General features: G+C 52.0%; 1 protein-coding gene across 6 annotated transcripts in view; it reads right to left on the bottom strand.

Moving 5' to 3' along the window:
* The window catches only part of Dlgap4 (DLG associated protein 4), a 149553-nt gene that overhangs the window by 14292 nt on the left and 122245 nt on the right, over positions 1-13016 (bottom strand). For 5 of the 6 annotated variants that reach the window (XM_021181740.3, XM_029472923.2, XM_021181715.2 and 2 more), the window contains 3 exons: positions 3904-4265; positions 1680-1768; positions 746-1158 (listed from right to left, as the gene is read on the bottom strand). In XM_021181740.3, coding sequence (XP_021037399.1) covers positions 746-1158; positions 1680-1768; positions 3904-4265 — 864 coding nt within the window. Of the gene's footprint in view, positions 1-745; positions 1159-1679; positions 1769-1997; positions 2078-3903; positions 4266-13016 lie in introns of all 6 variants that reach the window. The other variant, XM_029472925.2, reaches the window with a different exon arrangement.

Below are 13016 nucleotides of genomic sequence, written 5' to 3' on the forward strand. Positions count from 1 at the left end.
ACATTATCAGGGCCACTGGGATACAAGTCTATCCTACCAGCACCCTGAGGCCTGTCCTTCCTGAACCTTCAGTGGTAGAGGAACCACCTGAGAAGCTGAGCTCTAGTAGAATGTGGTCAGCACAGGGTGATAGCCTCAAGGTTCCCAGCCTCCGGCTGTGGGCCGTGACTCAGGCTCCCTGCACACCATCTGTCCCTTTCCCTGGCCCCTTTGTCTTGGTAGTGTGCATAGATGAACCCAGAGCTCCTGTGCGCGGGCAGTCCTGGCCGGACCTAACTTCTTAGCTTCCTTCTTGTTAAGTGTCTAGAGGACTGACGGAAACTAGGTAGAAAAGCAGAACTCTTCTTGCCATTTATAGTTCTCTCCTGTGGGGCCACGTCAGATGCCGGTACTTAGAAACACAAGCACTCAATGAGGAGCTGGGCAGGTATAATTAGGGTGGCAGGTCTTTGTCCAGCACTTCGTCAGGGCCTTTCCACTAATTACCACTCAGTCCTCACAAGGTTCTTATGCAGGCAGAGGTGAAGATGAAAAGCAGGTGACTGAGCTGGGATCGTGTGTGAGCAAGCCCACAGCCTGACAACAGGGAGCTACTATCATAATGCTCATCTGGGAAGAGGTCTGGTTAGGCAGACGGAAAGAATGAACACTGAGAGGCAAGCTCACAAAGTGAGCCCAAGAACAGGGCCTATGATCCTCCGAGAGGCTCCAGACACACCCAGGGGATCACCCTTGTGACACCCACCTTCTTCAGAGAGGTTGTTCTCTTTGGTCTCCTTGTCCATCTGGCAGCACCAGCCTTCCAGCCTCTCCGTTTCTGCCTGAAGGAGCTTCAGGAACCAGTAGCCATCCCTGCGGCAGGCCCCTGGCTGAGCAGGCTCTGCTGGGGAGCTGGAGGAAGTCTCCAGCCAAGGGTCGGGTGGGGGCAGCGAAGACGCCTCCAGGGCAGGGTCGCTGTTGTCTCCATAGGAGAGGTTGCGCTTGATCTGGGCAATCTTGGGGGCCTGTCGGGGGCCAGCATCAATGCTGATGGAATTGGGGTGTGAGGTACAGTCTGGGAGACTCCTCTCAGATGACTTACAACTGGAGTCGTTGGCATCCTGGGTATCAGAGTCAGTGTCCCGACGGGAGGACATGCTGTGAGAGGGGGCGCTGCTTCTGTTGGGGGAGGATAGGGACAGGAAGGAATGAGTCACTAAGAGGGCCAGAAACCAGCAGCCACCTGACCCGGACACACGGGGAGACAGAGAAACGGATGCATCATCTGCTCACCATGCGCCTGAAGCGGGTCCCACAGCCCCCGCTCATTCTCTGCTCAGCCCTTGCCCACCCTGCCCATGCCCACACGCGCGCACACACACACATACAAGGACAAGGTCATAAGGTTGTCTGTTTACTGCAGTGGGGCCAGGAAGACCACCAGTATTAGGGAGCAGGGGCCACAGCCCAGCCCAGCCCAGCCTCGCTCCCCTTGGGGTGACTGGTCTCAGAGCAAGCGCTCATGTGTCCACCCACCTGCCCCGCCCAGCCCCCACACCTGAGCCACCACCCACACCCACACCGGGATTGGTTATTAGAAATCCAGCAAGGAGAAGTGGGTTAGGGAGAGCAGGAGAGGTGAGGGCGGAGGGAGGGAGAGGAGAGGGGAGTAGCAGCCACCACACCTCTGTCCAACTTACCGCCAGTCGTCCTCTACCTGAACCCCGATGGACTGGAATTTGGTAGCGGGACTGGGCTCCTCTTTTGGCACTGGCTGAATGCAGTCAACCTTATTGAAGGACAACGACAGCCACGGCACGGAGACAAAGACAAGAATAAAAACAAACACCACACTTGCTGCTGAAATTCACATTAGTGGGACGACGCAAACAGACATGTGGACAGACGGACACGAGGCATGCAGACACTGCACGTAGGCCCAAGTAGGGCCAGGTTAAGCCGGGCACTGCTCATTCGCGAGGAGGCGGGAGGGGATGGAGATGACTGGCTTTCCCTACTCTGAGGAGGGCGCCATCACATCGATCGCTTTTGGTCCGTTGTCCTCCGAGAGGTGGGAACCGCTCCTTCTAGTCCTCTCCTTTACACGATCAGAGAGAAAAAAGGACGACGGGAGAGAACACACACAAAGCCACAGCCGTTATCTGGTGTAGTTGAAGCCGAGGGCTGTCTGGAGGCAAAGATCATTCCCCTAACCCTGGAGTGCACCCTGAAAGGGGAACAGTGGCACCTGTAGTGAGTGCCAGCCACAGACAGCAATTCTCAGACCCAGAACCCAGAGCCAGCAATGCTATGGGATCCTGCCCCTGGACCTGTCACACTTGCTTTGTAAAGGGGAGCAAATATGGCAGCAGCCATTCCCTGGACCCAACCACAGGGCAGCCAGCTGAACCCACCCATCATGGTCCCAGTACAAGGGGGAGCTCACATCTGATCTGGGCCTTGAGGTGTCAGGGTGAGAAGAAATGACAGCCTCAGGAGCTGGGATTCTGGGGCAGGGGTCATGGAAGCTTTCTGCTTGGGACAGGAATAAAATCACATTTCCTCCAAGGAGCTGTGACGAGGCATGGAGTAGGGTGAAGCCAGGCACTCAGAAGGCACTAAGCCAGAGCCCTCTCCCCAGGGCCATGCTCTGAGTAAAGGAACCAAAGCTGGCCCTGACTGACTCGCAGGCCTACTAGGAAGGGAAGAGAATCTGGCTTGGCCAAAAGGAGATGGCCTTCCCAAAGACATGGCAGTGAGGATCCTATGTCTGTAAGAATCCCACCTAGAAAGGCTGTAGGGGCCAAGTGCTAGGCACTCATTAAGAAATTCAGCTAGAGCGAGCCAGAGGAGAATCTGTCCAACTTCCTTCCTGTACACGGAGGACGGACGACCAGAGCCGTCTCTGACAAGGCCCTGCCTGGATTCCTGCTCTGCTCCCTGTCGTTATAGTGTTTTGTCATTGCTCTGCTGCTGAAGAGAGGTGATGGATTTCCTGCAGCCCCGACAAAATGCACCACACCCTCCGGATTCTCCCCTACCCTTCTTCTGGTTTGGAAGTGCTCTGCCTCCCCGGACCCCTGCCCTCACCTTCGTCCTCTACAGCTGCCTCCTACTGCAGTCTGGAGGTCCAGCCGCGTGCATAGCAGAGGACTTTCTGGGTTTAGACCAATTCTTGAAAACTGTGAGGCTGAGCCCAAGTTTGTCTCCCTCAGCTATCAGAGGACAGACACCTAGTACTGGGAGCTGGGAGGGAGTGGAGGAGAAGCCGGGCACCACGGAGATAAATACGCACTGGGTTTTAGCTTCGAGATGGGATGTGGGACTTGGGGCTTGGACCCTTTTCTATGAAGGGAGGCATAGACCTGCCATCACACTCTGTTAGCCATGGGTCTGGTGCTTCAAGTGACCTACCTGTCCCCAAGGCCTGAGTGGGCTCTGGGTCAAGTTCCCCTTGAAAACCCCATGGCTCAAGGGCCCTGGTCCCAGGCTTCTAGCCCATCAGCGTCTATGCTCCACGATGCTCCCGCTGCCAAGCGGGGCCATGGTTTCCGTACCGAGCTGACCTTGGATTAGAGAACTGTTAAGCCAGCCCCACCTCCCATGAGTTGTCTGGCAGGGCAAAGGATGGAGTGGACAGACAGACAGTAGACAGCAAACAGTATACAGGAGCTTGCTGGCTGAGTGTAACTACATTCACTGGGACAACCCACTGGAGGATGTCCAGCTATGGACCTGCAGCATGGGTGCTGGACACACGAGTGTGGCTGCAGGAGAATTTGGTTTAGCCACTTGGGGCAGATGCACCAGAATAGACAGACAAAAACATCTCTTCCCGGGAGACCTAGTGGGCCTCCACTAGATGTAATTACACGCAGGCCGGTGCACAGAGTGGACAGAAGACAGTGCAAAAGGGACCCCTACTTGTATTCCTATCGATGACAGTTTCCTTTTGGGGATGGCCTCGGAATGGGACTCAGAGCTCGTCAGTGTCCCTTGTTCACTCTTCAGAGCTGCATGCTTAGGGGGTGGCTCCGGAGCTTCAGGGCCTGGGGTAATTCCACCCCGTGTCACACTGGGTGGCCGGGTACTGCTGTCCAGGCTGTCTGATGAGTTGCTCAAGCCCGACTGGCTTGTCACTTCGCTCTTGTGGTCTTGACTGTCCAGGTAGGTGTCCTGAGCAGACTCAGTACTGCTCTGGACGGTGACCGAGATGAATGGCTTCGATGTGGTTCGTGGAGGGACCGGTGGTGGGGTCTTCTTATATGCCACTAGGCATGATGAACCTGTAGACGGGTGAGAGAGCAAAGTGAAGGTGATGCCTCTAACCCTTCAAGGCCTCTCCTGGGCTGCGGCCCTGCCTGACCTCAGCTAGAGGACTATGAAGCAAGAGAACGAGAGTCATACACAGTAATGACTAGTACAGGCACATAGGTCCCGTCCACCCTTGACAAGGCCCGATGTGCTGAGGAAGCCGGGTTAATTACAGATGCTCTCTACAAGGCTGTGGCAAAGCCTGGCCAATGTCAGGAGGAGGCAGTCACAAGAGGAAGAACTTATTGTGGCCTCCCCACGGTCACTCTGAGATCCCTTGGGTCCTATAGCTTTTTACCCTTTTCTTCTTCCTTCTCTCCCCATTTCCTCTGTGTGGACATCCTGCTCCATCCGGCCAACACAATACACTCTTTGCCGTTTTCCACCCATACTCCTCCTACAAAGACCCCCACCAGCCTGCTGTCCATGACTCCACCAGGCCTGGTCCTTCTCTCTGTGTCTGCTAAGTTTCAGGAAAACAGGCACTGCCACAGCTCTGAGTCACCTGGGCCACACACAGCAGGACACACATCAGCACAGCGAGTGCTTGCTTCTCAGGCTGCATTGTCTGGAAGCAGCAGTTCTCCTAGCAGCACTGGATCTGAACAAGGACCCTTTCTCAGTCCTGTTTCTCTAAGTGTCCTCTCCTATGACGGCCCAGCAAAGCAAGTCCCTCCCCAGGTCTGGGGTGCCCTCTCCTACAGAGACCCAGGCAAGCTCCGACCTGTCAGCGGGAGCTACTACTTGTCATAGAGAGGGTACCCACTCAGTGACAGTCCACAAGACAAGGCCCAGTGCCATAGAGGCTGGACAAGGGACACAGCAGAAAGTTCCCTATCTGCTAGTAGAGAGCATCATTACACAACCTGATGGAATGGCTATGAGAAAGTGACATAGTCAAACCACCTTGCAAAAGGATTGACATTGCCTTAAAAAACTAAACATGCAATTATCATAGAACCCAGCGAGAATAATCAGGCAAGTAGCACACAGAAACAAACATGCATGTACAGGCAACTCCATCTGCAAAACTGGAGACTGAAATCAAGAAGCTGAGTGGCTGAATGGAGGCACACCTCTACTGTGGAGTGCTACTAGGGAGTGAGAAGAAATGAACGGAGCCACGTGATGACTTGAAAGACTCTCAGGTCATTGTGTCTACTGGGTAAAACAATTCCCCAGACAGTGAATGAGCCTATTGATATTACATTCTTGAAATGACTGGATTGTTAGAAATGAAAACAGAGCAGTAACCACCAGGGCTGAGGGTATGTTTGGGGAGAAGATGAATAGGGAAGGCAGTAAAACAAAAGGGACCTACTGATGAGGTGATGGGACTGCTCTGTGTCTTTGTGACCATGGTGCCATTAGAGAGACTTGCATATAAGAAATCTGCACTTGGGGCTGGAGAGATGGCTCAGCGGTTAAGAGCACTGACTGCCCTTCCAGAGATCCTGAGTTTAATTCCCAGCAACCACATGGTGGCTTACAACCATCTGTAATGGGATCTGATGCCCTCTTCTGGTGTGTCTGAAGATAGCTACAGTATACTCATATGTAAAATAAATAAATCTGGAGGAGGAGGAGGAGGAGAGGAAGAGGAAGAGGAAGAGGAAGAGGAAGAGGAAGAGGAAGAGGAAGAGGAAGAAGAAGAAGAAGAAGAAGAAGCAGCAGCAGCAGCAGCATCTGCACTCGCTGACCACACACAAGCATGGCACACACACAGGGCAGTCCGAGTGAGACAGTGGCCTGTGTCTCTGCCAGCATCCCACTGTGATGCTCTTTTACAGTTTGTTAAGATTCCTGGAAACTGGGCAATACAGATTACCTTCTGTGTCACTTCTTGCCCTGCATATAAACTTGCAACCAAGTAAGTCAAACCTGATGACGGGTGATACAGCAGAAGCTGTCAAAGGTCAGTGGCCAGCCTGTGCGGTGGAGGTGATGGGCCTGGGGGTTTCCAGCCAGGATTTCTCACTCTCACTCCCAAACTTCAGGCCTTTGGAGGAAACAGGGCTTCCTCGCACGCACCCATGCAGTCTTTGTCACTAAGTTAAGGAGAACACTGAGGATGTGGAAGACAGACACATCTCTGGGCTAGAGAAACGACTATAGGAGGTGGCGAGGGCTCAAGTCATTAAAAAAAAAAAAAAAAAAAAAAAGACCTTCCGATCTCTTCTGCCCTCCCCAGGGTACAAGAAAGGGCAGGCCTTGTTACACAGGCTGACAGACTAAAGCTGGGTCATACTTGGATACTTGGAGCTGTGCTTAGCAGCTCTGTGGTGCTGTCAGGAGGATGTATCAACCATACCTACTTTACAGACGGGTACATGCAGCTCAGAAAGGCTAGAGTGTGCCTAGAGTTATCAGTGTTCAGTGGCAACCACATTTGCTGGACTGCACCATGCACTTTCCTGCTTCCCTCCCAGGCCCTGGGGACCTCCCAGCTGGGAGCAGCTGCATGTGTTTGAGGCCCCACTGCTGGGATCTGAGGCCAGAGGCAGATGCACTCCCAAGCCCAGATCCTACTGCTAGGGTGGGAAGGTTCTAGACTGGCGGCAGACATACCTGGCTTTGGGGGCAGGAGTTAGCTTTCTGGGTTTTCCAATGCCCTCATCTATTCAGAGCTTTGATCCGGCAACTGCATACCATTTTCACCCAGCCCCTGGCAAATTCAAAGTGCATCCATCCACACACACTCTCTGGACAGTGTGACTGAGGGTTAAGATCCCTGCTTGGATCTCTACTAATATGAAATTATCTTAGTCTGGTAAGGGTCCTGAAGCCAGGGGCAGCATGAACCAGACAAGCGCAAGTTCAAACCTGCTCTGCAGAAAATGATGACATAGGCTGTATCACATAAGCCAGGCTCTACGTGGTCAGAGCATGGAATTCCTACTAGCATGGAGGAAAGAGGGAGCTAGGTCAGGTCTGTAATCCCCAGATACTTGGTCTGTGACCAGCATGGGAAGAGGGGATTCCACACAAGATGAACACACAGGACAATTAGTAAAGCCAGTACCCCCAGAGCCCAGCAGACAGGGCTGACTTACGGAAGGTTCTGGGAATGGGAATGTCTAGCCTAAAAGTCCAAAGGAAGCAGGTTTCAGTGGGGATAGGGTGAGGATCGGCACAATGAAGGCAGCTCTAGTTTGCTCAAAATGGTAGGAAAGAATCCGCCTCTTAAGGGGTGAGAGCAAGTCAGAACCAGACAAGGTCCTTGTCCTCATCTGTGTGATGGGGCAGATACTGGCTAAGTAATTACAAAGATGTGGTTTCTCCCAGGAGACAAGGTGACTACCACGGCCAGGGTCAGGTTCTGGCTGAAGTACACAGAGGCCTGACCCTGGCCTTAAGAGGGACAATGAATGTCTGAGAGGCTGGCCGAAGGCAGAAAGGGCTGAACAGACAGACAACAGGAAGGGGAAGCTTATCTTGGATTCTTTGTCTCTGGAATACAGGTCACAGCTAAATCCAGGCTAAGAAGAGCAGGGATAATTTGGGGCTCCCTATGGGGAAGTAAACCTCTGCTGGGCTCTGACCTGACACCTGTGTGTGAACCTTTGCTGCTGCTAGCCCCTCACTGGCCACTCCTCCCACCTCAGCTCCTTCCTCTTCTCTTGTCACCTAGGAACCTGCATTAAAGCACCTTTCCCACCGATAAGGAGTCACTTGTCACTTGCAACAAGGCAGAGGCAGTAGTGGGGACTTGGTTTTGGCACAGGCTCAGGATAACGAGTCAGGAATTGAAGGCTGCCAATAAACAACTGGTGAGTGAGAAAATGAGCCTCGTTACTGCTGTCCAAAACCTTCAGAAATCAACATCATTTGTTTGGTGCAGTGTATGTACCAGTAATCCCAGAACCTGTTTCAGTTCAGAGACTCCACAAGTTTCATGGCAGCCTGCTGACACAGTGAGTTCCAGGCCAGTCAGGCTCAGAGTGACACACTCTCTCTCTGTGGGTACCAGTATGTGCCATGTAAGCATGAAGACCGAATTCAAATCTCCAGCAACCCCATAAAAGCGGGGTGTGCCTATATACTCCTGTTAACTGCAGTGCTGAGGGAGGGAAGAGACAGGAGAACTGAAGGGGCTCACTGACTGAGCCCCTACCCAGATCGGCAGTGTGGCTCCGTGGGTAAAGGTGCTTACAGCTAATATCTGAGAATTCAATCCCAGGGACCCACGTGGTGGGAGAGAACTAACTCCACAGGCTGCCCTGACTTCCACACATACATTCCAGTGCGTGTGCACACTAGTAAGTAAGAGACTTAAAGAACAAAAGCAAGGCAGTTTAGCAGGCTAAGAAACCCCACTTTCATAGAAGCAAGGAGAAGAACAGGACAGGATGCCCGATGCCTTCCTCTGCTCTCTACACCTACACACACCCACCACACACTCCAGTTGACTCAACATATTAGCATCAGGTTCTAAGCACCTCCCTGGTTCAGGGCTCATTTTGGTCCACACTAACCTTTCTCTTCAGCTCCCACTCTTCCCACTGCCGCCTCCTCCAAACACAGCACACATTCCAGTGCTGTTACAAATGTGCTGATTCCGGGTGGAACCTGCCCCTATCCTCCCTCGTACTTGCTGTAAATCAGCTCCTGTTCTCCGCCCTCTGCACTGCACCTGGAGCACTCAGGGCTGGAGTTGTGTCCGAGAGTAATCATCATGGTGCTTGTGCGCTGGTGGTCCACTGCCTCGCCTAGATGGGGGCGGGAGGGGGGGCAGGTGGGATCAGAGGGCACCGGTTGTCAAGTCAACTTCAGAGGGAAGCCAACAGCCTGAACACCTACCATGGTAGAACTGAGCACTGTAGCTCTGCTTTCTTGGGACTGACAGTAGCCTCCCTGCCCTTGGAGATGCTGTAGGTGCCATGGGGTCTAACACCTGTGTCTAACAGCTAACCCTTGGTCCATTACTGGAAAGTTCTGGCTTTCCCTGAGGAGGCTGGGTGTAAGCGCTCCTTCGTGTAACTGCTCCAGCTAAGCCTTGTACATAATTTCAAAGACCTTGAGAGAAGAGTCTGCTAAACCACAGCATAATGACTCATCCGTACACCAAACACATGCTTGCCCACCCACCCACCACTTAGCCATGCAGGACCCTCATGCCAAGGCAAAAGCCTATTTGCAACACAGTATCGATGTAGGTACAGCTTGGTGGTGCCTGCCTATGACTTACCATATGGGAAGTAGAGGCAAGAGGAACTACATAGGAAGTTCAAAATCAGCTGGGGTTACAATGAGACTCTCAAAAAAACACAACATTAAAAGATTTTCTCTACTATCAGATCAGATGAATGTTTCTACACTATTCTTTTTAAAAATCCAAGTGTCCACGTTAGCTAAACAGAGAATCAGACACTCAGTGGTGGCCGGGACTCTACCTCCTAAGGCTCTGGAGGCCACGGTGGTCCCTAGAAGCTAGCTTCTACAAGTGCCTTTGCTTGGAAGCTGGGCTAGGTGATCTCAAGGCCATTGCTGTCCTCAGGCTGACTCTTGGGGCATGGTGGGGATAGAGGGGAAAGGGCCCAGACATATCAAGGACTGGATACCAAGAGTCACAGACAGGAAGGAGACCTCACAGAAATGTAGGAGGGACTGTCCAGCTTCAGGTTCCACCTGAATAGACAGGGCTTGCCTCAGACAAACTTCCCTTATTCCCCTTCATGGTGCTGCTAGGCCTGAAGATCTCATTCCCTCTTCCACTCAACAAGCCGCCGCCAAACCCAAGCTAGGCAGGGACACTCCTCTCTGTACTATGGCCGATGCCACCACTCAATTCTGGGTTTCTCTTTCCTTCCTGTTTCCACCTCAGCAGTGGGGAAGCCAGGGAAGAATTGTATGCAGCAAAGCTAAGTTCAGTGACAGAGTAGCCTCTCAGAACCACTATCCTGAGACAGTGGCTGTGTGGCAGCACCACCTCCCTTGAGTATCTCAAGCCAGCAACACTGGACTGGCAACACCTTTCATGCCAACACTCCCAAGGTGATACCCATTGTGCATTAGGGAGGAGTCAAGGCATGACATGAGATGCTCTTCAGTCATGTGGTGCCCAAAAGGGCTGTTCCCATAGTGGAGTGTTCCCAAGTGCTTGTCCCACCTCTGTCTTCTCTTCATCCACAGCTACCTCACCTCCATCATCTACACATCCTTGGACATTTATTTACCTCCAGTTCTGCACTTCCTGTCCCCCTTCCATCCCGGCCCCTGAAAGACTCCAACTCATGCCGCAGTGTCAGACCTTTCTACCTCAGAGTCCCACTCAGGCACTCCAGTATCTGTACCTGCTTTGGGCCTCAATGTCCACAGAAGCCAACAGGTTGCAAAGGTGTCACACAGGCGAAAGCTACAAATCTCAAGAAGCTGGTTCTGTCCTCGGCAATGAGGGTAACTGAGGCCATGTTTTAACAAGAGCTCCAGTTGTCAGCTGACCTTCATGTTCAAGGATTCCCATTAACGCTTAATCAACTCTAACTACAAGCCCTGGAGGCTTTTTACGGTCATTCTGACATACGTATCTGAAGCTCACACTCCCAACACAGGCAGATAAAGGCGACACTGCCTTCTCAAACTGACTCTCATCAAGTCAGCAGTGCCCTCTCATGCTCTTTACTGCTTCTCCAGTTTCTTGATTTGCTGGAGATGTATTTAATGGATCCCAAGTGTCCTGCATAAGAGCCACCCAATGTCCATGGGGAAACTGTGTTAGATACACACCAGTCACACATGAGTCAAGCGGCTCTTGGCCATGAGTTCAAAATTAATAAACCAACTCTATATTAAACAAGAGAATCTTTTGGTGGAAACACACATGAAATAAGATTATGTACTGTCTGGCTGGGAGATATGACAAGAGGAACTCTATATTCCCATGAGTCAGGGTTTGCTCTTCAATGATCCTGAGAACATAATTACCCATGAGCTATAAGAATTGCTTCTGCTATGTGGTAGCCTGACTGAATCCTCAAACCACAACATAAGACAGGGCATGTTTATTATTGCCCTATTTCACAGAGGGATATACACAGAAAGTGCAGAGCCAGGAGTACCATCCCTTACACTCTATACCACTCTGTGAGGGTCATATAGAGGCCACAGCTCTGACTACCCACAAAAGGGGTGTGATACTCAATGCTCTGAAGAGGAGCTAAGGTGCTCTCCTTAGTGAGAGTGGGGTGCTCTCCACCACTCATGGGATGAAACCAGGCTTTCCTAACAAACAGAGTGTGCCTACCCTCTGGGAGACAGACCAGGTTCCTTCTGAAAGACATATACTTTGGATGGAAGGCCAGACCCACTGTCAAGGAGCAAAGCACCACAGGGCAAGGCACAACAAGACAGACGCTGAGCAGGGCACAGCTTGGCAAAATATTAGGTGGTGAAGAACTAGGAGAGAGGCCAAGAAAAAATAGAGGGTGGCCTCCTCTCTGCAGGGACATCAACTTCCCAGGGCACATGGGAACCGCCTGGCTGTGCACAGATTCCCTCGTGAAATTCCCCAGGCAGGGCTGGGATGAAGTCAGAGGACTTTACAGCCTTCAGACTACTATCTCAATAGCCCAGTGCACTTGGCAGCACCACAGGGAAGTGGTGGAGTGAGCTCCCTCCCTCCCTCACATCAGCCTTGCCCTCCCAGAGAAGTCATCCTACCCACTCCAGAAGCCTGGGGACTTCCCTTCCCCCACCAGCAAAAACCGCTGTCCTGCTGGGCAGTGGTGGCGCAATCCCAGCACTTGGGAGGTGGAGGCAGGCGGATTTCTGAGTTCGAGGCCAGCCTGGTCTACAGAGTGAGTTCCAGGACAGCCAGGGCTACACAGAGAAACCCTGTCTCGAAAAAAAACTAACAAAAAACAAAAAACAAAACAAAAAAAACATTGTCCTTCTAGGACAAAAGCTCACCTTCTGAGCCCTGCTTCTCTCCCACCACTTACCCAAGTTCTCACCTCCTGCTCTACCCTTGGCCTGTTCATCTCACTTACTCCCAGCCCTTGACCAGGGACCCCCAGCAAAGTAAGTTGTCTTCCAAACCCATTTCCTCTACAGCACTTCCCAGCCAGCACTTCGCTCTTGCTCTATCTTCCAGCTCCCCTCAGAGCACGCACTAGCACAGTGACTGCTCTGTGCACCAGGGTATGTTCATCACTGCCCCTTCAGCAGTCCTAAAGCAAGAGCTCTAGTTCCCAAGCTGTAGTAATTAACCATAAATGCCCTACTGTGTACCAAAGCTAGAAACACAAGAAACAGATACCAGTGAGACAGTTACGAGAAGCCAGAACTCCAGTCCAGCACCAACCTTGGATATGCAACAGCCTGCCCTACCTGGTAAGATATTGGGATGGGGTGGGGAGCTGATACAGACAATAAGTCCCGGCTTTTCAAATATTGGCTTATGTCAAATATGTCAACCTTGCTGCTAATTTCCCAGGAGTCCCACTTACAAAGTACTACTTGAAAAGAGTCTCAGAAAACTACCTCACTTGTAGAGTGCTGATGTCAAACTTTAGTGACAAAACCTAGGCTGTTCTTAAACTGTCACAGGCTCTGAAGCCAGTGTGCAAAGACAGACACTGCCAGGCCCTGTACACCTTCACTGCTGGGTTCTCTGCATCCTTCTGAATGACCAAGTGCATCCCAGAATAGATGCGGTGTTAACAGGCTCATTCACGGTGCCTGGAGTGACAGGTGGTGTATCGAGTAACAGAGGCAGGAGCCAG

Source organism: Mus caroli, unplaced genomic scaffold, assembly GCF_978045245.1.
Source record: "Mus caroli unplaced genomic scaffold, Mus_caroli_1 scaffold_2, whole genome shotgun sequence".
NCBI classification, from domain to species: Eukaryota; Metazoa; Chordata; class Mammalia; order Rodentia; family Muridae; genus Mus; species Mus caroli.